Below are 25,167 nucleotides of genomic sequence, written 5' to 3' on the forward strand. Positions count from 1 at the left end.
AGTTACTATGATTCTGTTTTCAAAAGGCAAATGCAAAAACGCTTTTAGGAGACTTGAGTTCAATAAACTTTTTATTCAGAACGGTACACGCCTACCGAATTTGCCAACCCCACTCCATTATGGTTCACAAAAGGGTACACCATAAAACATCCGACGCTGAGAGACAGTGGTGAAAAACAGAATACAGTAGCTCACATGCCCCCTCCCTACTCCATGACTAAGTGATTTAGCCAGCTCGGGTGCAGGCCCCTCTCACTTACAATGGTTCCCCGAGTCGAAGCAGTAGAGTCCAATGGGGGGGGTGGGGGGGTGGCAGAGAAAGAAAAACACATTTACAATGCAGCTTACACATAGCCGTCCCTGTGGAGTACGTCTGGACACCCATCCCGGATTGATGTGTAGTATGCATATTTTGTGCGCGATTTTGGCCCGGGGAGAGAGAACTGAGAGCCTTCTCGCTCTCCAGCTCTCGCCCTCTTTGAGTCAATGGTGTTCAGTTGTGTTCCGGCAGCTGAAGTTCTTTATGAAGAGAACAATCTGGAGGGTCTTGTCGGAGTGCCGAGCAGCTGCTGTTTTTTCTCTGCCTCTTTTCACAAGACACAGGCCGGGAGAGGGGAGGTGAATACACAGACAACTTCCCCCCTCCCTGCCCCTGCACTGTAAGCCCTAACATACAATGTGAGATGAAGTGGCACAGGCCAGGGTAACCAGAAGAGAGAGCATTGTCAATTTGTTCTCTTTCTGTTGCCTGGGGTAACTAACTTCCTTCTTTCATCACTTTGTCAATGTTTTTCGAGATATCTCAGTCTGATTGTGACCTAGAAAGAAAGCTTGAAAAAATGTAAGTCTTAAAACATAGCTACAATATATTGGCACACAATCACATCCTTTACCTGCTGGCTGATTAAAGGAATAGGGGAAATGAAGGCTATATGCTAATGCTAGGAATTCAAGGATCATCCTGATTCAAGTTTGGTTAGAGGAGGCTGTTTATAACACAACCTTTATAATATATCCCTTTAAGGATCTCCTTAATGTCATTAGTAAGCATCAAGCCACAATCCTTCAAGACATTCATTGATTCATCAGTAACACATCTAGCCTCTCTTACCATATGATTATGAAAAGATGTTACATTTTTATTCAACTCAAGCGATCACCCAGTGTTAACACTATTCAAGCGGCCTGTCCCGAACAGTACCCAGCAACCTGGCTTAGTCTGGGGTGTGTCGACCCCCCTTGGTGCCGTAGTGTAGTGAGAGTGCACAGGCAGGTTTTAGGCTGGTGGTTAGGCTGTGGACCCTACCAGAGGCCCCTTTAGTGGCTGTCTGAAGGCACCAGGTTTCCTGTGGTGTCCAGCTGCATGCACTTACAGGTGCAGGCCGACACTGGACACTCTGTATGGTCCCTATGGGGAACAGAGAGGACAACCAAAGGTTAATCAATGAACAACCATTAAAAAAATGCACAAACCACCGAAAGTGTGAAACTTTTCACAAAGCTACCAAATCACATGCTCCGGTGTAGACCTTACCGTGAAATGCTTAGTTTCAAGCCCTTAAACAACAATGCAGTTCAGAAAATATTTACTAAATAAACTAAAGTAAAACAAATATAAAATAACAATAAAATAACAATAACGAGGCTATATACAGGGGGTACCGGTACCGAGTCAATGTGCGGGGGTACAGGTTAGTCGAGGTAATTTGTACATGTAGATAGGGGTAAAGTGGCTATGCATAGATAATAAACAACGAGTAGCAGCAGTGTAAAAACAAAGGGGGGGGGGGTTAATGTAAATAGTCCAGGTGGCTATTTGATGAATTGTTCAGCAGTCTTATGGCTTGGATGTAGAAGCTGTTAAGGAGCCTTTTGGGACTAGATTTAACGCTCTGGTACCGCTTGCCGTGCGGTAGCAGAGAGAACAGTCTATGACTTGGGTGACTGGAGTCTTTGACAATTTTTGGGGCCTTCCTCTGACACGCCTATTATATGGGTTCTGGAAGCGTGGCCCCAGTGATGTACTGGGCTGTACGCACTACCCTCTGTAGCGCTTACGGTCAGATGCCGAGCAGTTGCCATACCAGGCGGTGATGCAACCGGTCAGGATGCTCTCAATGGTGCAGCTATAGGATCATGAGGATCTGGGGACCCATGCCAAATCGTTTCAGTCTCCTGAGGGGAAAAGGTGTTGTCGTGCCCTCTTCATGACTGTCTTGGTGTGTTTGGAACATGATAGTTTGTTGGTGATGTGGACACCAAGGAACTTGAAACTCTTGACCCGCTCCACTAGAGCCCCGTCGATGTTAATTGGGGCCTGTTCAGCCCCCCTTTTCCTGTAGTCCACGATCAGCTCCTTTGTCATGCTTGTTGTCCTGGCACCACACTGCCAGGACATTTTACAAGACCTATGATGCATTCTGTTGACAAAACTACTCTGATACAGAAAATGTTATCTGAACGTTCCGGTAATGTTCTTACCTAAACCAGCTGAGTATGTGACCTGCGTGGCCGCCATGTCGGCAGTTGTGGCACCAGGTGAACCAGTTGTTGAACTGGGCCAATTTGTTTTCCCTGGTCAGATCCACCTTCTCACCTGACTTCCCCGTGCCTGGAAAAAAACAACAGCTGTATGACTACACACATCTAATCTAAACCATAAAATGTGAATGTTTGTTTAGCTTTTTATGTGCTTTGAGATTATTTTCAGTAATGAAAAGCGCTATACAGGTTAACTAAATTACTATTAATAATCTAGTTGATGTTTTATAAGCCAACTAAAGTACAGATCAGTATCTACTATCATCATCACATTCATGATCTGCTTTATTTATTTTCTGTGATTTGTATTAGTTAGTCATACAACAACATTGCTAATATACTGTATGTATGCATTTCTCTCGCTCAATTGCCCTAAAGTGTGTGTATGCACTTGCATTCCTATTTGCATAATAGGGTGTGTAATGAGGAAGTTAGACTGGCTGCAGATCTGTGACAGTAGGGTAAAGTTGACCTTCAACACTGATCCATGACCAGTTTTTCATTCTCTCCCCATAATGGTTTTGGTTAGGATTAGGGGAAGGTAAACAGATCCTATATCTGTGGCTACAGGCAACTTCCACCCAGAGCCTATCTGTGGAGCATACCATGTCCAGTACCTGGGCAGTTGGACACAGGCGTGCCCATGTTCATGAGGCAGAGGGCACAGCGGGGGAGGGGCTTCCTGCAGCCGGGGCAGCTGGTGACCTTTGACTTGGTGGGCGAGCCGCTGACCCCGTACTGGCTGAAGCCGCGGCCCTGGTGGGGCATGGCCGAACAGCTGTACGATATGGACTTCCCACAGAAGTTACAGCTCACAAACACCTGCAGCAGGCAACAACACAAAGGTCAAGTGTGATAAGGACTGGCAGGTTAAATTAGAGCAAGCAGAAGCCAACATGAATAGGTTATAGCATCGAGATATTGTTAAGATTATGAAGTTAGAGATTAATGTACGGGTCCAATGCAGTGTATCATTATCTGGCTGACCAATAACAAATAAACAACTAGCATCACTTATTAAGCAGGATAATCATATTCATTATTGTGTTTTAAATGTATGTAAAAACCTGCAAGCAAGTTGGTCACTCAGTCACATCCTCTATGTGAAGATTTATGAACAGCTAGACCAAAAGACAGAGACGTGAATAACTATGAACAACTGTCCATCTCTTAGTGCAGTGTTCCCTTTCCCTTTCCTTGCCTGTGCCAGTGGTTTGGAGCTGGGGTCCAGCTTGCTCCTGTGGATGTCAAACTCAGCCCGTTTGTGCCAGAACCTCCATGCGTCCAGCAGGTTACGGTAGTTCTCGATCCAGCACTGGACACGCGGGTCCTTCACCACCTCCCCTGGGGAACCCTGGGAGGGAAGAACACTTGGTAATGAAGCTCCCCTTACAGTGACAAAGCATCACTAAGCATTTGAACCCCAGGAAATCTTAACATTTCAACAAATCTAAAAGCCTGAATGTGGGAAAATCCTTGGGGAAAGATCCAACAATCGATCTTGAGCAAAACTGTCTAATTCTAGCCAACATGGGACAAGTGATCATAGCATGAACCACAAGGTCAGTCAGCCCATTCCATTGACTTCAACCGTTCTACAGTGTGATGTCGGGCAGCGCAAGACTATTCAGCCCCTGCTCCGACCATACCTTGAGCATGCAGAAGCTGGCGGTCTGGACGTCTCCGGTCCGGTCCACGTAGCTCTCCATCAGGTCCACTCCGTCTTTGGTCAGCCCCGTCAGCAGGATCCCCTCCAGGTTCCCCACCTCCTTCATCTCACTGGTCAGTTTCTCCATGTAGCGAGGCAGCTGCATAACAACACACAGAGAAAAGGAAACGCATTCCTTTCAATAGATAGAAACAGGGTAATCAGTGAAAAAAAAACGATTATTATCTATTTAGTATATGTTGTCGTGCGTTTGCTGGAGGTCTTACCTGTGCGTCGTTAAGGAACATGCATGCGAAGGCCACTCGGTCCGTTACGGCCACACTACTCTCATACTTAGGAGGGAAACACAACAAGGTGTGTATGACTAAGTTGTACTTTTAAAAAAAAAGTTGGAATCTTCAAACTACTATGTCAAACACTGTTCTCTTCATGCTGTTGATGATATTTAAGATTAATTTGTAGTTTCCCTGAAAACTGACTGAGGCCCCCTCGTGGTCCCTAGCCCCTTTTAACAATTCAGGTACTATAGCCTTTTGTACTTCAGCCTAACATGATAATGAATGTTATAAAGGATTGGATCATGCACATAAGAATATGGCAACCCAGTTAATATCAATGGTTTACCCCCTCCCCTGCGTACCAGTACTCCGTCGTAGGTGCCAGGCTCACTGGTGAGGAAGGCAAACATGACACACAGGTAGGGGTTCTTGAGCTGCAGCCTCAGAGAGCTGCACATCTCCCTCCACAGGGAACTCTTCTCGTCCGTGTAGCCTGACAACGCCATGGCAACCACGTTTAGGTTCAGGTCCCCTGCGAGGAAGGAAGGGTGGGGAAGTTTGGTTTATTTCGCTTGGATAGCTTGGTTTATTAGTCTGGTTTATGAGCTTCCACTGTACACTATAGCCAAATCCTAACCTAATATTGGTGGGTATACTTTCTGACTGTATACTGCTTTTGTTTACAGTGGTGAAATCCCAGCAGTATGTTATGGTACTTTTGCTGTGACGTGATGGAAGTGACACCTCAGGCAACAAGAGCACAGGAGAGTAATGCATGTAATGTTAACACTCAATACCTAATTAGTCTCCCTGTCAGTCTGTGACCAGGCAGTAATTAGTATCACACTTTATGCGATGTACAGTACATACAGTGTATATTGCAAACAAGTTCTTGAGCCCTTACAAAGAATCTTCAAAAATGCATTACATAGCCCTGTCCCAGATGACTCCACGCCAGTACCTCTCTCAGCGGAGGCTCCCTTGTTGAGGATCTGGATGGCCCTGCGGATGTCCAGGTTGAAGAGGGCCACGGCGGCCGCACGCTCCCACTCGCCCTCCCCCTCCAGGGAGCGCAGGAAGGGCTCCACGTTGATGTCGGGGCCTCGGTTGATCCAGCCGCACAGACGAAGGGCAAGGCTGCGCTCCTCGCTGTGGAACCTGGGGACGTCCGTCTGGCGGTCTGAGCCGCTCCAGCACCGTCTGTTCTCTGTAGTGCCTGGTGGAGTAGAGAGCAACAGATATACAAATGTTACTTCAGAGGCTTTTTTTGCTCCAACGCAAAGATAAACCTAGGAGAAACACTGAAAAATAGTTATATAACTTACAGTACCTATGTAGTGTTGCATAATACTTTCAAGGGTTCAGCCTGTAAATTTAGCCTAGATATAGGCCTAAAGATGATCTATATCTTTAGGTTGCTTACCTGAGCTGGACTTGACTATGTTCTTGATGCCTGAATAGACCAGGGCCTGTTTGCTCCCCTGCTGTTTCTGCTCCATGTCTTCAGTGTACTGTTTCATGAGTGATACTTACATAGGAAACGGAACGCTGAGACATCATAAGAACCACAGTGCAAACAGTGACATACAATATAGCAACTTAGTCTATCCAGTAGGTCAGGTGTAAGAACACAAAGACAAATGATAATTCAATGAATCACCACAGTGCAAGCAGAACGCCAGGCATGTCTCTCACACAGGGACTACTTTATCTAAAATAAAAAAGAACAAACCGCACATAAATCACACAAAGCTAGATATGCTCAGAAATTAGTAAGCACCAGTAATGTAATAAACCAGGGGTATTCAACTCTTACCCTACGAGGTCCGGAGCCTGCTGGTTTTCTGTTCTACCTGATAATTAAATCGTACCCACCTGGTGTCACAGGTCTAAATCAGTCCCTGATTAGAGGGGAACTATGAAAAAACACTGTGGAGCTGGCTTTGAGGTCCAGTTGAGGTTGAGTGTAATAAAGGATATAGAACAGAGTGTACCACAGGGACTTGAGCTGGGGGTCGTCCCCTCCGGCCAGCAAATGGTTCTTCCACACCTGGACCGTATCATGACCGTACCTGGACTGTGCCCTCTGCCTCATCTTAGTGGCTATGTCCTTCTCTACTGTACCCTCCCCTCCCACCCCCGCCTCCTCGGCACACTCATACAGGTGCCTGCCGCAGGCCCACATGAGCGAAGTGGTGGAGCTCCAGGCTAAAGAGATACGTTCGAACACTGTGAAGTCAGTCATGGCGCGGTTGGCAGCCGAAACCACCACCATGCGGTTCTGGGAAGTGGGGTGCCAGGCGAAGCTGCCAATGAGGCTGTTGCTGGGCTGCACGCTGCGCTCGATGATCGTGGGCTCTGTCTCGTCGCCGATGGGCGTGGGCGTGTGCTGCATGTCGTAAAGGCGGATGATGTTGCTGTCACGCGTCAGCGTGGCCAACAGGCCCATACGCGTGGGGCACCAGGCCACCTGGGAATGAAAGGAAAGTGAGTTGTACATCCTTACATCCAAAACATGTAGGCTACAGCACAATTATGCATTACGCTATCACATAAAAGTATACTTCTGATATGTGCAAGTCGATTTTACACTGGATGGCAGGGGAGAACAGAATTTCACAACAGACCAAAAAAAGCATACCAGTAAGTTACCTTGGTGAGCGGCTTGGGCTGCTCGGTGAGCGTGAGCACTGGCTTCTCAAATTTGCGCAGGTCCCAGATGGCCACCTGGCCCTCGAAGAAGGAGGCCACGCGGTCGGGGAAGTGGGGGTCCACTGTCACACCCTGTATGGCCTTGGTGTTGACAAAGGTCTTCTGGCTGGTGTTGCGCAGGTCAAAGATGGCCAGGTTGCGGTGCATGCCAGCCAGGAGCAGCTTCTGGTCGCGGGGCAGCCAGCAGAGGGACAGGCAAGCATCGTTCTGGCCTAGCTCATACAGGGGCTTGGTCACCACTAGGCCAGAGTCTGTGTCTCCTGACGAGAGACGGATCTTTTCAGCGGCTACACTAGCCTCTGGGGAGAACTTACTGCTAATGTCCCATATGAGCACTGAGAAGTCTGCTCTGTGCTTGTCCAGCCCGGCGGCTAGCCAGTTGCTGTCCACAGGGTTCCAGGCTAAGGTGTTGCATTGACGTGCATGCTTGGGCACAAACTCCTTCCCCATCAGCTCCTTGCACTTGGAGTTGTGGCTCTGGCCTAGGCTAGTGAGGACTACCCTGCCGTTAGCCTGTCCAACTGCTAGCAGACATTCAGGCTCGTGCTTTGGGTACCAGGCCACACATTTCATGTATGGGGTGTCAGAGTTGATCGCTAATAGGGTAGCAGCGGTCTCCACAGAGAGGGGGAGAGCTCCGGCTTTGGTCTCGCCGCTCCCCACAGGTCCGATGCGGTACAGTCCAAGCTCTGAGTCACAGATGACATAGCGGTCCGCGTGGTGGGGAGACCACAAAATGTCTGGCTTTGAGCCACTCATTGTTCATATGGAAGAGATTCTGTCCAGGATAATTCTCTTGCTGTTTACAACTTGGTATACTGGGGGAAAACAGCATTTACAGTACAGTTGAAAGTTACCAGCTGACACCTAGCAAGTTGTCTAGTAGTGAGCAAACGAATGTGTTTAGCCTACTTTATATAAACGAATATGTTGAGCATACTTTCTATAAACTTAGCTGAAGATATTGTACAAATGTTGTCACAATGTAGTTAACTACCATTATGTGCAGCATGGGAGCAACATATTAGATCCCTAACTGCTAACGTTAGCTAGTGACATGTGACAAGTGGCACAGCTAACATTTAGTTAGCAATCCCAAGGCGTAAAATAACGATAGGCATAAATTGCAAGATGTTAATGCAACATTATATCTAGCTAGATAGTTAATTAAACAAAAATGTGGATATAGGATACTTTGTGGCAGATTTGTTAGCAAAAAATTGAAAGTCTGCTAACTTAGCTAGTTACAGTAGTTAGCTAACGTTATCTGGTTAGCTACAATTTAGTTGACATCGCAAGATTAGCTTCCCGAACTACCAGTATCAAGAAAACAGATAAACCGCAAATAAACATTAGTAAATTGTGTTTCTAATAATAAAGATTTTAAAAAATATTGAAAGAAACTTACACATTTCTACAGACATGTCAACATGAACAAAACTGGGTGTCCACTAGTTACCACAGTCACAAAGTCGAAATGGCCTATATCGTAAAATGTCATGTAAACATTTGCTTGTTGGTCTTAATTTAAGGTTAGGGTAGGCATAAAGGTAGCGGTGTGGTTAGGTTTAAACTCACATTTTAAGAAGATAATTGTAGAAATAGGCGGGCTTTATGATTTTGTGGATGTGGTAACTAGTGGCGACCACAAACCTACGCCGTGCTTGTTTTCATGTTACACCAAAATATTTCCCCGGAAAAAAGCAGATTGCTATTCGAGAGGTCCGGTTACGCGCAAATTTTGGGGACCACGGCACTGTCAATTCCTAAAGGTGGCGCTACAACCAAAGATGTATGATATTGGGATACTACTACATTTATATTATACTGTAATAGTAGATATGCATGTTTAATAGGCTTTTACATCTGTTAGGTGATCAAGAGTTTTCAAACTGGGGTCCCCGGACCCCCGGGGGTCCGCAGGGAAGCGCAAGGGGTCCACGGAAAAGTTGGAGAAAGAGAAACAAATTCAGCCCCTTTATTTTTCACTAAATTATATATTTGTTTTATCAAGCCTGCAGAACACAAGTTGGGACATAACAAGTTAGCCCTAGTTTACCATAGTACTGACAGGTTGGCCTTATCCTACTGTAAATCAAATGAAGTCTCATTCCACGTGGGCGTTAAATGATTCTTGAACATGCGGGGGAGTCTGTGTTCGTTCTGGTTCTATCTACTGAAAAAAAACATCTGTCTGTTTTTCAAGTTAGTAGGCGTGCAAGTGGAGAAGAGGAAAATCTGCATAACATGTATCAGTTGGGATTTTTATGTACAACATCCAAACAATCACCATGCAGAAAGGTTACAAACAGTTCTAAATAGCAAATAACCGGATTCAACGTAGACTGTGGGGAAAGTGAAATGTTTAAAGAAACCACAACGTGTTTTAACTTTTTATCCTCAGGTTTTTACAACTCTATGGTGCTTAATTAAGCATAATAGGTTATAAGGAATTCATGACAGTCGTGTGTACACTGCCCAGAGATACAGTATTACGCGCGCTACTAAATCAAATTGTATTGATCACATACACGTCCTATGGGTGACTACAATCTATTCAGTGTCTGTGAGTCTGTACAACTGTGAAATTTCATAAAGATACATGAAGATAATAGACAGTGACGTGTAGCGCACAATAATCTACACATTCTTGTAGACGAACGGAGCGCTGTCCTTCCCTAAGCGACATCGCACTTCACGTCGTGGACTAGTCCGAACTGGTGATCAGGACGAGATGCTGCTTCCTAAACCACTCCAGATGATTATACAAAAACCGGCGGCTGTATTTAAATAAGAACTAAGGTAAGATGATAAAAATCCACATTTTCAAATCAAATGACAACTTTCTAAGTAGTTGGGCAATTATTTTATTTTGTGGAATGTAAAAGATGAAAAATAGATAACTTTACACTGATGACTTTGTTTTCTAGGCAAGAAAAAAAACATAAATGATGTGGCATGTTGTTTTAGTTGGTCTGTATAAATAGTTGACAACGTTACAGGAATTCATCAAGTATATTTATGTTTCCAGCTTCAGCCCATAGTTGATACAGTGACTCTGCAGATGGCTCATGTACTGTACATTGATTCTGTGCTCCAACAATGATCGTGATTAAGGAGGAGATCGCATCCACACCTGCCATATAGAATGATGTTACACTTGAATAAGACACGTTTTTCTTTATGTTTAGGGTGTGAATGTTGAGAAAGGACAACATGGGGAAAGGAGTGGCTCTGTTCCTTCTACTGTTGGCACTTCTTCACGAGGCTATAGGCCAGAAAATAAGAAACGGAAAGTATAGTGTCCTCAGAGATGGAGAAAATGGTAAATGAAGTCCACATGTTAGTGATGATGGTCAGTCACTGTGGCTTATCCGTTATTATTTTTATCTATATGGCTACATTACATCTGAAATACCCCGTGCATGTTAAAGGGGGGCTGAATTGACTGATTTAGCCACGGTTTCAATTCTCATTAGGAAATGCGACTGAGAATAACACTTAACCGTCGTTCCGTGTCATACCGTCTTTTTCCTAAATTATCTCGTAAATCTTAGTTTTGGACTGACTTAATGACGAAAATTATCCTATTTACACTAGAAAAAAAAAAATCTGACTCATATCGATGGCACATAGGCCGTTTTCAAGAGGAAAATTTGCTTATTACATTCAGTTGCTCTTTAAGGTGTTTCGGTCTTTTCTAAAAAAGGGTGCACAATCTGCTGGAGAAGTCAAACAACGTCCTCAGCCAACAGGAAGATTTTAATTGATCAATGTCTAAATGTCTAAATCATTGTAACAGTGATTTACTCTAAGTAGATGTACAGTGCATTCGGAAAGTATTCAGACCCGTTGACTTTTTCCAAATGCTGTTTGTTACAGCGTTATTCAAAAAAATATATTTTTTAATGTTTCTTCTAATAAATCTGCACACAATACCCATAATGACAAAGCAAAAATAGTTTTTTAGATTTTTTGCAAATGTATTAAAAAAAATAACAAACTGAAATGTACATTTACATAATCAGACACTTTACTCGGTACTTTGTTGAAGCACCTTTGGCAACGATTACAGCCTTAAGTCTTCTTGGGTCTGACGCTACAAGCTTGGCACACTTGCATTTGGGGAGTTTCTCCCATTCTTCTCTGCAGATCCTCTCAAGCTCTGTCAGGTTGGATGTGGAGCGTTGCTGCACAGCTATTTTCAGGTCTCTCCAGAGATGTTCAATCGGGTTCAAGTCCGGGCTCTGGCTGGGCCGCTCAAGGACATTCAGAGACTTGTCCCGAAACCACTCCTGCGTTATCTTGGCTGCGTGCTTAGGGTTGTTGTCCTGTTGGAAGGTAAAGCTTCACTCCAGTCAGGTCCTGAGCGATCTGGAGCAGGTTTTCATCAAGGATCTCTCTGTACTTTGCTCTGTTCATCTTTCCCTCGATCCTGAGTAGTCTCCCAGTCCCTGCCGCTGAAAAACATCCCCACAGCATGATGCTGAAATCACCATGCTTCACTGTAGGGATGGTGCCAGGTTTCCTCCAGACGTGACATTTGTCATTCAGGCCAAATAGTTCAATCTTAGTTTCATTAGACCAGATAATCTTGTTTCTCATGGTCTGAGAGTCTTTAGGTGCCTTTTGGCAAACTCCAGGTGGGCTGTCATGTGCCTTTTACTGAGGAGTGGCTTCCATCTGGCCACTCTACCATAAAGGTCTGATTGGTGGAGTGATGCAGAGATGGTTGTCTTTCTGGAAGGTTCTCCCATCCCCACAGAGGAACTCTGTAGCTCTGTCAGAGTGACCATCGGGTTCTTGGTCACCTCCCTGACCAAGGCCCTTCTCCCCCGATTGCGCAGTTTGACCGGGCGCCAACTCTAGGAAGTGTCTTGGTGGTTCCAAACTTCTTCCATTTAAGAGTCATGGAGGCCACTGTGTTCTTGGGGACCTTCAATGCTGCAGAAATGTTTTGGTACCCTTCCCCAGATATGTGCCTCAACACAATCCTGTCTCGGAGCGCTACGGACAATTACTTCGACCTCATGGCTTGGTTTTTGCTCTGACATGCACTGTCAACTGTGGGACCTTAAATAGACAGCTGTGTGCCTATCCAAATCATGTCCAATCAATTTAATGTACCACAGGTGGACCGTTTTAGAATAAGGCTGTAAGGTAACAAAATGCCGAAAAAAGTCAAGGGGTCTGAATACTTTCCGAATGCCCTGCATACTGAATAAAAATATAAACGCAACATGCAACAATTTCAAAGATAAGGTAATCAGTCAATTGAAAAAACATTATTAGGCCCTAATCTATGGATTTCACATGACTGGGAATACAGATATGCATCTGTTGGTCACATATACCAAAAAAAAACTAATTTGCAGTGTGGATCAGAACCAGTCAGTACCTGGTGTGACCACCATTTGCCTCATGCAGCTCGACACATTTCCTTCACATAGAGCTGATCAGGCTGTTGATTGTGGCCTGTGGAATGTTGTCCTACTCGTCTTAAATGGCTGTGTCGAAGTTGTTAGCTATTGGTAGGAACTGGAACACGCTATCGTACACGTCAATCCAGAGCATCCCAAACATGCTCAATGGGTGACATGTCTGGTGAGTATGCAGGCCATGGAAGAACTGGGACATTTTCAGGTTCCAGGAATTGTGTACAGATCTTCGCAATATAGGCCCGTGCATTATCATGCTGAAATATGATGTGATGGCGGCGGATGAATGGCATGACAATGGGCCTCAGGATCTCGTCGCGGTATCTCTGTGCATTCAAATTGCCAGCAATAAAATCATTTGTGTTCATTGTCCGTAGCTTAGGCCTGCCCATACCATAACCCCATCACCACCCATGGGGCACTCTGTTCACAATGTTGACATCAGCAAACCGCAAATGTGTTTACATCCCTGTTAGTGAGAATGTAAAAGTGGCCAAGATAATCCCTCCACCAGACAGGTGTGGCATATCAAGAAGCTGATTAAACAGCATGATCATTGCACAGGTGCACCTTGTGCTGTAATAACACGTTTTGTATATAAAAACCCATTCTGATTGGCTGGGCCTGGCTCCCCAGTGGGTTGGCCTGGCTCCCAAGTGGGTGGGCCTATGCCCTCCCAGGCCCACCCATGGCTGCGCCCATGCCCAGTCATGTGAAATCAGTGGTGAAAAAAGTACCCAATTGTCATACTTGTAAAAGTATAGATACCTTAATAGAAAGTTACTCAAGTAAAAGTAAAAGTCACCCAGTAAAATACTAAAGGTATTTGGTTCTAAATATACTTAAGTATCAAAAGTAAATGTAATTGCTAAAATATACTTAAGTATAAAAAGTTAAAGTATAAATCATTTCAAATTCCTTCTATTAAGCAAAGCAGGCGGCACCATTTTCTTGTTTAAAAAATGTATGGATGGCCAGGGGCACACTCCAACACTCAGACATCCTTTACAAAAGATGCATTTGTGTTTAGTGAGTCTGCCGGATCAGAGGCAGAAGGAATGACCATGTGTTGTCTTGATAAGTGCGTGAATTGGACAATTTTCCTGTCCTGCTAAGCATTCAAAATGTAACAAGTACTTTTGGCTGTCAGGGGAAATGTATGGAGTAAAAAGTACATTATTTTCTTTAGGAATGTAGTGAAGTAAAAGTAAAAATAGTCAAAAATATAAATAGTAAAGTACAGATACCCCAAAAAACTACTTAAGTACTTTAAAGTATTTTTCCGTAAGTACTTTACACCACTGTGTGAAATCAATAGATTAGAGACTAATTTACTTATTTTTATTGACTGATTTCTAAATGAACTGTAACTCAGCAAAAATATTAGAAATTGTTGCATGTTACATTTATATTTTTGTTCAGTATAAATGTTAATTTGCTTTTGACATTTGCCTGAAGTATATCCAATCGATCTCCATGTGAAACACATGTATGCATCCCTCTCCCAGACATGACAACATGCTCCATGGAGGTGGCCTTCATTCTGGACAGTTCGGAGAGCGCCAAGACCTTGCTGTTCGAGAAGCAGAAGTCCTTTGTTCTGCATTTCAGCACTCGTCTCACCATGCTCCAGTTGTCTGGATGGACCCTAAAGCTGCGGATGGCTGCTCTCCAGTACAGCAGCTCCGTGTCTGTAGAGCACAGCTTCACTGCCTGGCAGGACCTGGATGTGTTCCACAGCAGAGTCAGCTCCATGGCCTACATTGGCCATGGCACCTACTCCACCTACGCCATCACCAACGCCACACAACTCTTCACCCAGGAGACCAAGGAGGACAGCGTCAGGGTGGCGGTGCTCATGACCGACGGTGCCGATCATCCGAGGAACCCTGATGTGATCGGAGCAGCGGCGGATGCTAAGGCTAGTGGTGTGAAGCTCATTGCTATAGGGTTGTCGGACCTGGCCCGCCAGAGCCAGAACAGTGCCAAACTCCGGGCTATCGCCAGCACTCCGGCCAAGCAATTCGTCCACAGTCTCACTGACCCCCAGCTAGAGGAGAAGTTACTGAAAGAGTTGGTGAGTGTTCTGTTATCAAAGTCACCCTACACTCAAGTTGAAGATGATTGGTATGCTGAACCAGGCCAGCACGGTATAGTTTGGGATCATTAGTTTGTAGTGTGAAAAGGGAATGATAGTACCTTCCACACTGTCTTTTCTATATGAGTATGAGAACTTCAAAGCTTTTTCCAGAGGTTTGTGAGGGTACAAAGTGAGGGTAACTAAGTTAGTTGCTACACAACATCACTGTCCAACAGTACTGAGCTCCTCAGATAAACTTGTCTTGTTATCATGTCTGTGTCCTAAGCGGGGGCTCAAACCTCAATGGCAGAATTGTTCCTGTGTGGGGAATTCTTCCCCTAATATGCCTTTTCCATATACACAGAGATTTGTCTATAGTCTAAATGAGGTCAAGACCTGTCTATGGGCAAATAATAGCATACATTTTCCAAAAATCCATCATAGTTTTTCTAATTCATATTCGTCATTAGAGGAGGTTTGAAAGAGACAGCTTTATTAAGCAAAACTGACAGGAAGTGATCTAGCTCCCTATTGCCTGTATCCCCTGTTGCTTTATTCTTCCGTAGAACAATGTCTTGACCATCTGTACCATTGTTCATGTACAGTAAGGCTTGCTCAGGTACAATACAATGTTCAGTCAATAGTGGTACTGTTGAAATTGTTTCTAGCTAAAAATCTCATACAATCTTCTTGTATTTTTTTCCCATCCAGGGTGCAATAGCGCTTGAAGCGGTAAGTACTTCAAAACAATAACACTACAATGCCACTGTAAGTAGCAGATGGAGTGATAAGACTGATTTTGTATTATTTTCATTGTATCAGTGTCCGCAGGCTAAAGTGTGTTTGTGTGAAAGAGGGGAGAGAGGCCCTCCTGGAAACCCAGTGAGTACACGAGACGTTTTTCAACAGTACATCTAGGTCTACAGTAAGGATTATGCAGTAACCCAGTATGACTGACGCACCACACAAAAACAAAACAAAAACCTTGTAAGAAATACAGAATACTCTCATTCAACAATGACTCCATATACTAACTTATTGTGTATCATCAAGGGTAAAAAAGGAGATCCAGGATATGAAGGACCATCTGGTCCAAAAGGATCACGGGTAAGTAGTAAAAAGATAGTGATTTTCACTATTTTAATGACCTCAGCGATCTACATACAATCCTGATCTCACATTTATAACACTGTCTCAATTCTACAGGGAGAACCTGGAGTCAGTGGCCGACCAGGAAGTGACGGTCTTGAGGTATACTATGTATTTCTTTATTCTGTCATTATTTTCTGAGGCATTCTGTTCTAATTAACTTCCATCTAACCGCCACATGTCCATAGTTGACTGAGATACCTTCAGTACTGGGTGTTGAACGCGGTTGTTCTTACTTTACAGGGCAGTCCTGGTTATAACGGTGACAAGGTGGGACATCTGCTTTCAAGACATTTCAGAATACAACTGTCTTGCTTAAAAGTGTTTTGCCAATGATTGGTTGAACCTGTGCTGTATTTCAGGGGGAGATAGGAGACTGTGGCACCCCTGGGGATAAAGGAGATGAAGTAAGTACAAAGATTACTGTGCCATTTTGGTTCAATCAACATTGTGATCTATTCTACAGTATGTGTGCCAATGGAAGCATGATGTCACTCGTGTCACCTTACAGGGCCCCGGAGGACCTCCTGGCCCACGGGGACCCAGAGGAGACCAGGTACAATGTAACATTGTTGTTTTCATTAGAACACAACTCCTTCAACACATTAACACATGTTTTTAGGACCTTGTCTTAATCATGAATGCATATGATACAGTATGTTCATATGGAATAGGTTCATTGATTCTCAATGAATGATGCACTTTAGAGCAAGGGCTGAGTACTTTTTTAACTGAGATGTTGTTTGATGACAGGGTGAAAATGAGTACAGACATTGAGAACAGATGACATCTAAGTTAGTCAGAGACATCCCTTATTCTCAAATATGGAAAATGGAAGTTGAGTTTGTTGTTTTTCCACCCATGCACTTATGGAATGTGAATTTTGGATTATGCCTAATCCCGATGCTAATGTGAGTATCTAAAGCAGTGAATCCAGGCTTGCAGGATATTATTCTTTTCCAGGAGCAGACTTTGTGTCGTAGGATTAGCTGCTAGGACAGGGTTGCCAGTACAGTGGCACTATTCCTCCTCACTATCAGCCCCTCGTCTGGCATGGTATCAGTGATAGTGTTGTTTTGACACCAGGCCCTGACAATGGAACAAAACTACTGCTCTGTTCTGTATAGTTCTGTCCATTTGTATTGCATTAGTTCAACTGTAAGAATTGACTACTAACTGGTACATTGTAAAATGTAAAATACACCTCCTCACAATATAGATTTTTTCAGATATCAGGGATGAGATTTTCTGGGCTATCAATTCTATACAAACAGTAGCTACATACTGTACAGTGAGAAAAAAGGCTGTTGTAGACGCCATTTCAAAACCATTTCACATGGACATGTTAGGATACTGCAATGGAACCAGTGCATTATATAAATCAACTTCATTGTGCTTTTATTCATTAAGGCCATTTCTGGATTCTTTTGGTTTCTTCCACAGGGTGTTAACGGACCACCCGGGGACCAGGGTCCGGAGGGCCAAACAGGACCTAAAGTAGGCACGCTGATTCTCAGCCAATGACATTCAAGGGTGCTAGGAAATCAGCCAATTACATTCATGGGTGTTACTGTATGAAATTTTCACACAGCATCTCTATTGTCAAAGTGTGTTGCTTGGCCAGAGAAGCCATGAGAGCTGAGTTGACCTTGCTGTCCGTTTCTATTTAAATACCGATCCTTCACTTTCTGTCACACATTGACCAGACCTCTCAAACAAGGAAGGCCTTGGAAACAGGAGTGATTTAGAGCTATTTAGCTATTTAGCGATAAAAAATCTAAAAAAATCTGACATAATCAAGAACATAATGTATAGCAGGAACAAGTGACTGCTGTATTCTTCGTAAATGCCATTCTGAGATGCGTTATTGAATCCCATGAAGATTCTTTGTCTGCATTTTATTGCCATTTTCCATCCTCGTAGACTTCTGTTGGAATGGATAGAGTTCCTCTGTGGAGAAGCACCGGGGAAGGGTTTTCTCCTGCAGTATGAACTTGGAATAGAAGTGTTTTATGACTAACTTGTTGGTGGTGTGGGTTTCAAGTAGTAGGCGTTTTGACGCATTCACACAGTGATCGTACACCTCTAACACAGGGGGACCAAGGAACCACCGGCGCATCTGGACCAGCAGGGGACATTGGCATTGGGTTCCCAGGTCCAAAGGTAACCTAATAATAACCATTACAGAGATGATGCTATACATTTACAGTTTATGTAAATAACATAAATGTTGAAATGTGTCATTGTTCTCAGGGGGGCAAAGGAATTCAGGGAAGACCAGGAACCATTGGTCCCATTGGAATTGGAGAGCCAGGACAGCCAGTAAGTTTTACTTTAGATGCCAGCTTTGGATACCTAAACAGTGATCGCTATGGGAACGTTATACATGACCCTATCCTTCTACCTCTGATTCATATGATCCGATTTGACAATGGTAATCTAAAAACAAAACTAAATGTTTCCATTTACTGGACAGTAAATGTTGAAACTGTTTGAGGGTCAAAAATTATGAGACTGTTTATTTCAGGGACCCCCAGGACTTGCTGGAGCACAGGGTAACCAGGGAGCTGTTGGGGAGGGGCTCGCTGGCCCAAAGGTGGGCAAATATTTCAGTGTCCGAGCATTATACTGTTAGATATAACTGTACACATCCTAAAGTCAGAATGAGGTCTGGTGTAAGTACAACAGGCCATTAATATGTCATATTGTTTTTTTAAATCAATGTGGACTCAAGTATCTATTTTTTTCAGGGAGATCGAGGCTACGAGGGCCCCAGAGGTGAGCGTGGTCTCACTGGTGTTGGGGTCAAAGGTGATAAGGTAAAGCAAGTTTAAGACTATTGGACATTACTATGTTGAGGTCTTATGTTGGTCCGTATGATGATAAATGATCAATGATCCATTGAGAATGATCCCATATTCCTTCAGTGAAATGACATTTGATGGGTGGTCTTATGTTTCTCTCAGGGAAATCCTGGACAGCTTGGATCACAAGGACCGGTGGGAATGCCAGGGGCAGGAATTCAAGGAGAAAAGGTACATTCTGATTCAACTGCAGTCAGATCCTTCTGTATAATGTCAATATGTCTATTCTCAAACATACTGTAAACTCACACATACTTATACTCATATTCCTTTTCTTCTAATGTCCCCTTCTTTTCAGGGGAACCAAGGGCCAGTTGGCCCTCCAGGCCCCAGAGGGAATCCAGGTGTGGGACTTATGGGCCAAAAGGTAAGGTTGATTGTCACATGATCAAAGGGAGTCTAACGGCAGGCAAAAATGGAAGTCTTAGATCTGAATGCAAGACGCAAACATGCAGTATATTAATTTAGTAAATATGATGTCACATATACTGTTTGTTCTACAGGGAAGCCAAGGCTTCTCAGGTGAGCCTGGAATCCCAGGGGAGAGCGGTGTCGGGGAGCCAGGACCTAAAGTAAGTCTGATGGTTCAGTAAGACAGTATTTAAACCAGATGAAGTAAAACTGTGTTAATAGAGATTTGCAAATGCTCCTCTAGGGAGACCCAGGATCGGAGGGGTTGCCTGGTATTCCGGGCCTCTCTGGAGAGGATGGAGACATAGGACAGAAGGTGGGCACAGTGTGCTGTGATGCAATGTCATTATCACTAGGACAGTACATTAATGCCAGGCTGTCAACTGACAGTGTTCATTGTTTACAGCATTGTGTATTTATTTCACACGGTATCAGGGTGACATTGGGTTACATGGGCCCAGGGGACCTGATGGGGCACCCGGAAAAGGTGTCCCTGGAGAAAAGGTACAAATCAGTTATCTTAAAGCATTTTCACTATTTCAAAGGATGTATGGAAAAGAGTGTCTGAAATCAAGCTGTGACTATTCTCTCAGGGAGACCGAGGGGAGCAGGGCTCCAGGGGCCAGCTAGGGGCAGTAGGGCCTGTGGGGCAAATGGGGGCCAAGGTAAGCACATGCACAACAGTCATGCTCAACACTACTGACCCAAAGCATGGTTGGTTCTGCTGTTATAAAATGTTTCCTGTTTCAGGGTGAACCCGGACGTGCTGGACGAGCAGGTACAAACGGACCACCTGGGCGGGGGTTACCCGGTATCAAGGTAAGTTCTGGTGAGAAGGAACATTGACAACACTGTTGGTTACTACTTTATTAGGATATTAAAGTGTTACCATATCTTAAGGATGACGTCAGTGTTCTATTTTATGTTGGGTTGTTTTGTTTCCAGGGGGACCCTGGTGCAGTAGGCCCATCCGGACATGTTGGTGAACCAGGAATAGGAATCACTGGACCGAAGGTCATTTGATTCAGCTTCTTTCAGTTTGATTTGGGAGGTGCAAGTATTTCTCAAATGTCCAATGAACCACATAAGACCATTGGTGTGAAACCACTCTATCTTTTAAGGGGGAGAGAGGGCTACCAGGGCCCATTGGTCCACCTGGGCTTGAAGGGGAAGGCCTTCCTGGAACTCCAGTAAGTATTCCCATTTTCTCTATTATTATGATCATATTCATTGATCTATGCTGACTATTCAGTATGTATACTGTATGAATGGATGTTCTGTCATGCTTATTAGGGAGCCCCTGGAGTACCAGGACTGACGGGTGAGATTGGACCAGAAGGAAAAGGTTTACCTGGTCCTAAGGTGAGTTTTCCGGTGTAATATTTGCATAAGTTCACAAAATAACCTTAACCCAATTATAGGGGCAACTTAATGTGTTTGTTTTGTGATATCTATGTGAGTATTTAACCTGAGGATCTTTCTGTTCAGGGAGACCGTGGAACTCCAGGCCCCACAGGACTAGCTGGAGCACCAGGAGTTGGGCTAATGGGCCCCAAGGTCATAAATACTATTCAGACCAATAATAATCATTTTCACCAATGTGTAGGAGGATAAATTAGCCATCATGATTGGAGTACACAGGATATCAATGATTGAGCAAGATTAATAGGAACCACATGACTGGCGGAGCATCAAGATGACATGATTCTCTCTGCAGGGGTCAGCTGGTCAGATTGGAGCACCGGGTTACCAGGGACTGCCTGGAGAGGGCATTCAAGGACCAAAGGTACAGTTAAAGGACCGGTTAGTAAGCCATGTTAGGTCATAGTACAGCCAGGCATATACTAGTGCTGTTTCCACAGGTCAAAATGCTGAATTGATTTTGCCTGATAGGGGGAGTCAGGATTCCAGGGGACCACGGGCCCCAGGGGGCCCCCAGGACAGGGTATTCAAGGGGATAAGGTAAGAACCTCCACACAAACAACATAACATGTAGCTTAATAAATATAGAGATGTTATCCAATCTCTAATCTCGGCAGCCAGAACCAAATCCAGTCTCACAAATGGTCTTGAACTTGACAAAGTTATAATGCTTTCCAAGTTATAGAAAAATGATTCAGTTTTGCTGTTCCTACAGGGAAACAGGGGGTTCGTGGGTGAACGAGGCAGAAAGGGGGACGGTGGAGAGACTGGAGAGACAGGAGCTGCTGGACCTTTGGTACTAGTCTTACTATAAATCTGGAAAAAGCATGGACATTATCAGATGTATATATTTGTTATTGAGTGACCTCCTGAATTACAGGGCAGACTGGGAGAAAAAGGGGAACCTGGCCTAACAGTAAGTATAGTCTGTTTTGTACACTGTACCTCCGTACTGTAGTATTACAATGACTAGACACTAAAGTGTTTTACCATCTGTTACAGAGAGAGGAGGTCATCAAACTGGTCAGATCTATATGTGGTTAGTGTGGTAATGTGGTAATTCACACACCAGGTACAATATCATACCTGTAATGGCTGTTTGCAGAGACTTTCAATGAATCGATCTCTTTCCCCAGGATGTGGGGTGAAGTGCCGTGAGAGCCCACTGGAGTTGGTCTTTGTGATTGACAGCTCAGAGAGTGTGGGCCCTGACAACTTCAACGTGGTTAAGGACTTTGTGAACGCTCTGGTCGACCGTGCCTCCGTGAGCCGGGAGACCACTCGCGTCGGGGTGGTCCTCTACAGCCACATCAACATGGTGGTGGTCAGTCTGCACCAGCAAGCCAGCCGGGACCAGGTCAAGACTATCTCAGTTTTATATTTCTCAAAACTTTATTGAAGCCTCTGTAACATTCAATTCATATGACATAACAGTTCAATGCAAGGTGATTTTCTCTCAAGCGTCCAAAATGAAAAATCTTACTCTCTAGTTCAGTAGCCTGGTCCCAGATCGGTTTGTGCTGTCTTGCCAACTCTTATGGTCATTGTCACATAAGACCTCACAAACAGATCTGGGACCAGGCTACATCAGAGATGTTATAAATATTTATCACCACCAGGTGAAGAAGACGGTCCGCACAATGACCTACCTGGGCGAAGGCACCTTCACGGGCAGCGCCATACATCAGGCCAACCAGGTGTTCCGGGCGGCCAGGCCCGGGGTGAGGAAAGTGGCCATAGTGATCACAGATGGACAGGCGGACGAGAGGGACTCTGTGAGGCTGGAGGAGGCAGTGAAAGAGGCCAATGGCAGTAACATTGAGACGTTTGTCATCGGGGTGGTGAACCAGAGTGATCCGCTGTACGAGGAGTTTAAGAAAGAGCTCCACCTCATGGCCTCTGACCCAGACAGGGAACACGTCTACCTGATTGATGACTTCAAGACACTTCCTGGTAAGCAGGAAGTACCTTTCACTATGATGTCCATCCTTACTGAAGTTTATGTTCCCTGTAAGGAACATCTTGTAAAGCTACAGTTATATTTGAATAGTTAATGTGGGCCTGAATAATTCTAAAGCCACAGAAACACCTGTGCTGTTAAAACTAGCCAAAGAAAATTCAGTCCTAAATATCTGTACGTTTTACATAGCTGGGTCTTATTGCCTAGTCCCAATAATATCGGGGTACTGTCTTGTCTTGGCTCGTCCAGCCCTTGAGAGCAAGCTGCTGAGTCGGATCTGTGAGAGTGATGGCGGGGCCCAATTCAGCTCCATCCCTAGCTCCAGATACTCCCCCGGAACCCCTGGACAAGCCGGGATTGTCAGGGAAACCCCAGAGAGGACTGATACTGACACACCGACTTTCAATGGAGACTTTAAAAAAACACAGATGGTGGTGAGAATGACAACACTTCCACTTTACATAATGCTTCTGTCATAATCAGAATAGGGCTGCACATTTACTGAGGATTACGGAGCTCACTAAGCTTTGCAGTACAATATATCATGACATTGTAAAATATAATATTGTGAAGACAATTAGGAGAACTCACCATAACCAAATGATTTCTAAAAAGGCCCCACATAAGGATAGTGTCTGAACTTGAATTTCCGCTAAATCAGCCATGAATTGAGTGTGTGTGTGTGTGTGTGTGTGTGTGTGTGTGTGTGTGTGTGTGTGTGTGTGTGTGCATGCACATGTTCATTTGCAAATGCGTTCATACATGGACCTGTGTGTCAAGATTTTGATTGCAATCACATACTATAGCAGATGTACAAAATACATATATCCATTTCTTTACCCTCTGTTAAACAGCCAGGTCCACCAGGAGAGTCAGACAGAGTCTTTATCCCACAGGGCCCCCAGACCGGGGACCGAGATAACTTGGAGACCAACAGGGTCCCATCCTTTGACAGGGAACCCTTCAAGCGCCTACCAGAGTTCCTTCTTCCGTCAGAGATGAAGAACCCCTCCCACAGTGTGGTCATGACGGGCTCCCAGGCCCCCACCCAGAGGCCCCTTCCCGTAGTAAAGCTACCCGGGCTCCCCCCAACCTCTCCCCCAACCTCTCCACCTCTGCCCCAGGATGCTTTAATAGCGGGTGATTTGATTGATAGGATATAGCACTTTTCCAGAGCTCAAACTACTGTGTGGCCTTTGCTGATATTTCCTCATTTCCTCTTCTTGTAATTTCATAGAACGCTATACAGTACAAGTAAAAGCAATGTCCCCCATTTTTCTTCCTTTTTCCCCAGATGAGAGATGTGGACAGACTCTGGACCCCGGGCCTTGCAGGAATTACTTTGTGAAGTGGTACTATGACACTACGGCTAATGCCTGTGCCCAGTTCTGGTTCGGAGGCTGTCAGGGAAACCAAAACCGATTTGAGTCGGAGAAGAGCTGCAAAAAAACCTGTGTTAAGGTCTAACATACACACATTTGTTGACTTGTTTTGAATGCTTACAAATCTACTTGACTGTATTGATAAGACATGATATATTTGGGTCAAAGGTGGGTCAATTTCAATATCAGTGCCTTATCTCTTCACCAATACTTTGACATGGGGATAGAAATTGGATAGAAAACTTGTCGAAGAGAGGACTAGGTGATGTTGGGACCAAATGCTCGATCACAGTTATTTTGGATTCGTGTTCCCTCGTCTTGGAACTGTTGGTGGTAACATGGCACCAATTCAAATTAACTTGAATTAAATTGAATTTATCCCCTCAGGGGCAATAAGCTATTTACATAACTCTGTATATGTGTGTCTTTGGTTTAACATAAGCTCCCTCATTTCTTGGAGGTAACTGTAAGTGAATGAGATTTAGGGCGTTTTGAAAGTATACAGTGAGGGAACCATTTCATTTATTAATGTTCAAGATGGAGTAAAGAGGGCAGTGCAAACCGTATTGGTTTCCAAAAACACTGTTGAACACTACATGGTAATGTTACAAATGTGGCAGAAGTTCATAACACTAACCTTCATCCCTGATTAACTTTTCTATAAGTAACTCATTTGTATGAAAACTGACTGCTGGATATTATTGTTTGTAACACTGCACAATTTCATTAAAGTTAATTAAATGAACAAAGAGTATGTTGTTAATTTGAACATCCAGATATATTTGAACATTTTGTGAAATATTACTCTGCTTAATGCATTCGTGTCTGTGGTACCAAATGTAACCAACTCCTCCAACCTTTGCAAGTGAACCGTTCAAAAAGAAATACTTGCATAATTGAAGAAGCAGAAGGTGGTTGATCTTGCGTCAGGAAAAGTGTCTTGTCATCTGAAAGTTTAGGTTTGACACTAAAAGCTACATTTGTGTAGTTACACATAATTGACCAGGTTAAGTAGCCTTCTTCAACTTTTCTGAAGCGCAAAATGAGCTATTCAAGATGACGTCTTCTTTGTATCGAACTTGAATGAAAACTCTTGAGTGAGAGAACAGTGCAAGTTGGTGACACACCCAAACATAGAATAGGATACAATATTACTGGATAAAAGTGCCAGCCTGATAAAGAAGAGCCAGTCTGATAAGAAAATAAATATTTTCTCATGATTGGTTTTCATCCGCATCAATCACAGTCATTAAAATTCACA

The 25,167-nt window shown here is 44.1% G+C and overlaps 2 protein-coding genes across 4 annotated transcripts; one reads left to right on the forward strand and one right to left on the reverse strand.

Moving 5' to 3' along the window:
• Window positions 1-53: 53 nt before the first annotated feature.
• Window positions 54-8,892, reverse strand: LOC129857468 (GATOR complex protein MIOS-like). Of its 3 annotated transcripts, none has more exons than XM_055925743.1 (12): window positions 8,609-8,892; window positions 7,141-8,018; window positions 6,469-6,958; window positions 5,912-6,010; window positions 5,450-5,704; window positions 4,851-5,020; window positions 4,477-4,542; window positions 4,191-4,349; window positions 3,743-3,895; window positions 3,147-3,363; window positions 2,482-2,611; window positions 54-1,408 (listed from the first exon to the last, which is right to left on the reverse strand). In XM_055925743.1, the coding sequence occupies exons 2-12, from the start codon at window positions 7,957-7,959 to the stop codon at window positions 1,318-1,320; spliced, it is 2,649 nt and encodes an 882-aa protein (XP_055781718.1). In that variant the 5' UTR covers window positions 7,960-8,018; window positions 8,609-8,892; the 3' UTR covers window positions 54-1,317. The 3 variants fall into 3 exon arrangements, with proteins under 3 accessions (XP_055781718.1, XP_055781721.1, XP_055781720.1); XM_055925746.1 differs by having other exon boundaries at window positions 3,159-3,363; window positions 8,609-8,891; XM_055925745.1 differs by having other exon boundaries at window positions 8,779-8,889.
• Window positions 8,893-9,482: 590 nt separating this feature from the next.
• LOC129857467 (collagen alpha-1(XXVIII) chain-like) lies at window positions 9,483-24,632 on the forward strand. Its single transcript, XM_055925742.1, has 36 exons — window positions 9,483-10,002; window positions 10,392-10,525; window positions 14,147-14,715; window positions 15,430-15,450; window positions 15,541-15,600; window positions 15,772-15,825; window positions 15,925-15,969; window positions 16,111-16,137; window positions 16,230-16,274; window positions 16,379-16,423; window positions 17,311-17,364; window positions 17,962-18,030; window positions 18,121-18,189; window positions 18,395-18,463; window positions 18,618-18,686; window positions 18,834-18,902; window positions 19,030-19,098; window positions 19,235-19,303; window positions 19,387-19,458; window positions 19,578-19,646; window positions 19,736-19,807; window positions 19,893-19,961; window positions 20,088-20,156; window positions 20,264-20,332; window positions 20,436-20,504; window positions 20,631-20,699; window positions 20,860-20,928; window positions 21,036-21,104; window positions 21,280-21,360; window positions 21,445-21,480; window positions 21,567-21,603; window positions 21,701-21,921; window positions 22,184-22,517; window positions 22,774-22,958; window positions 23,379-23,664; window positions 23,819-24,632. Exons 2-36 carry the CDS (start codon window positions 10,399-10,401, stop codon window positions 23,989-23,991), a joined length of 3,579 nt encoding a protein of 1,192 aa, XP_055781717.1. The 5' UTR covers window positions 9,483-10,002; window positions 10,392-10,398; the 3' UTR covers window positions 23,992-24,632.
• Window positions 24,633-25,167: the final 535 nt, after the last annotated feature.

Source organism: Salvelinus fontinalis, chromosome 6 (assembly GCF_029448725.1).
Source record: "Salvelinus fontinalis isolate EN_2023a chromosome 6, ASM2944872v1, whole genome shotgun sequence".
NCBI classification, from domain to species: Eukaryota; Metazoa; Chordata; class Actinopteri; order Salmoniformes; family Salmonidae; genus Salvelinus; species Salvelinus fontinalis.

What these genes read in the sequence shown, in the direction of transcription:
- LOC129857467 (XM_055925742.1), top strand. Translation starts at nt 10,399, where the DNA reads ATGTTGAGAAAGGACAACATGGGGAAAGGAGTGGCTCTGTTCCTTCTA. An exon ending in CAGGAAGTGACGGTCTTGAG is followed by an intron (nt 15,970 to 16,110) that starts GTATACTATGTA and finishes CTTACTTTACAG; the next exon opens with GGCAGTCCTGGTTATAACGG. An exon ending in CAGGAGCTGCTGGACCTTTG is followed by an intron (nt 21,361 to 21,444) that starts GTACTAGTCTTA and finishes CCTGAATTACAG; the next exon opens with GGCAGACTGGGAGAAAAAGG.
- LOC129857468 (XM_055925743.1), bottom strand. Translation starts at nt 7,959, where the DNA reads ATGAGTGGCTCAAAGCCAGACATTTTGTGGTCTCCCCACCACGCGGAC. An exon ending in GGGAGCCTCCGCTGAGAGAG is followed by an intron (nt 5,021 to 5,449) that starts GTACTGGCGTGG and finishes CCTTCCTCGCAG; the next exon opens with GGGACCTGAACCTAAACGTG. An exon ending in CTGCCCAGGTACTGGACATG is followed by an intron (nt 2,612 to 3,146) that starts GTATGCTCCACA and finishes GTTTTTTTCCAG; the next exon opens with GCACGGGGAAGTCAGGTGAG.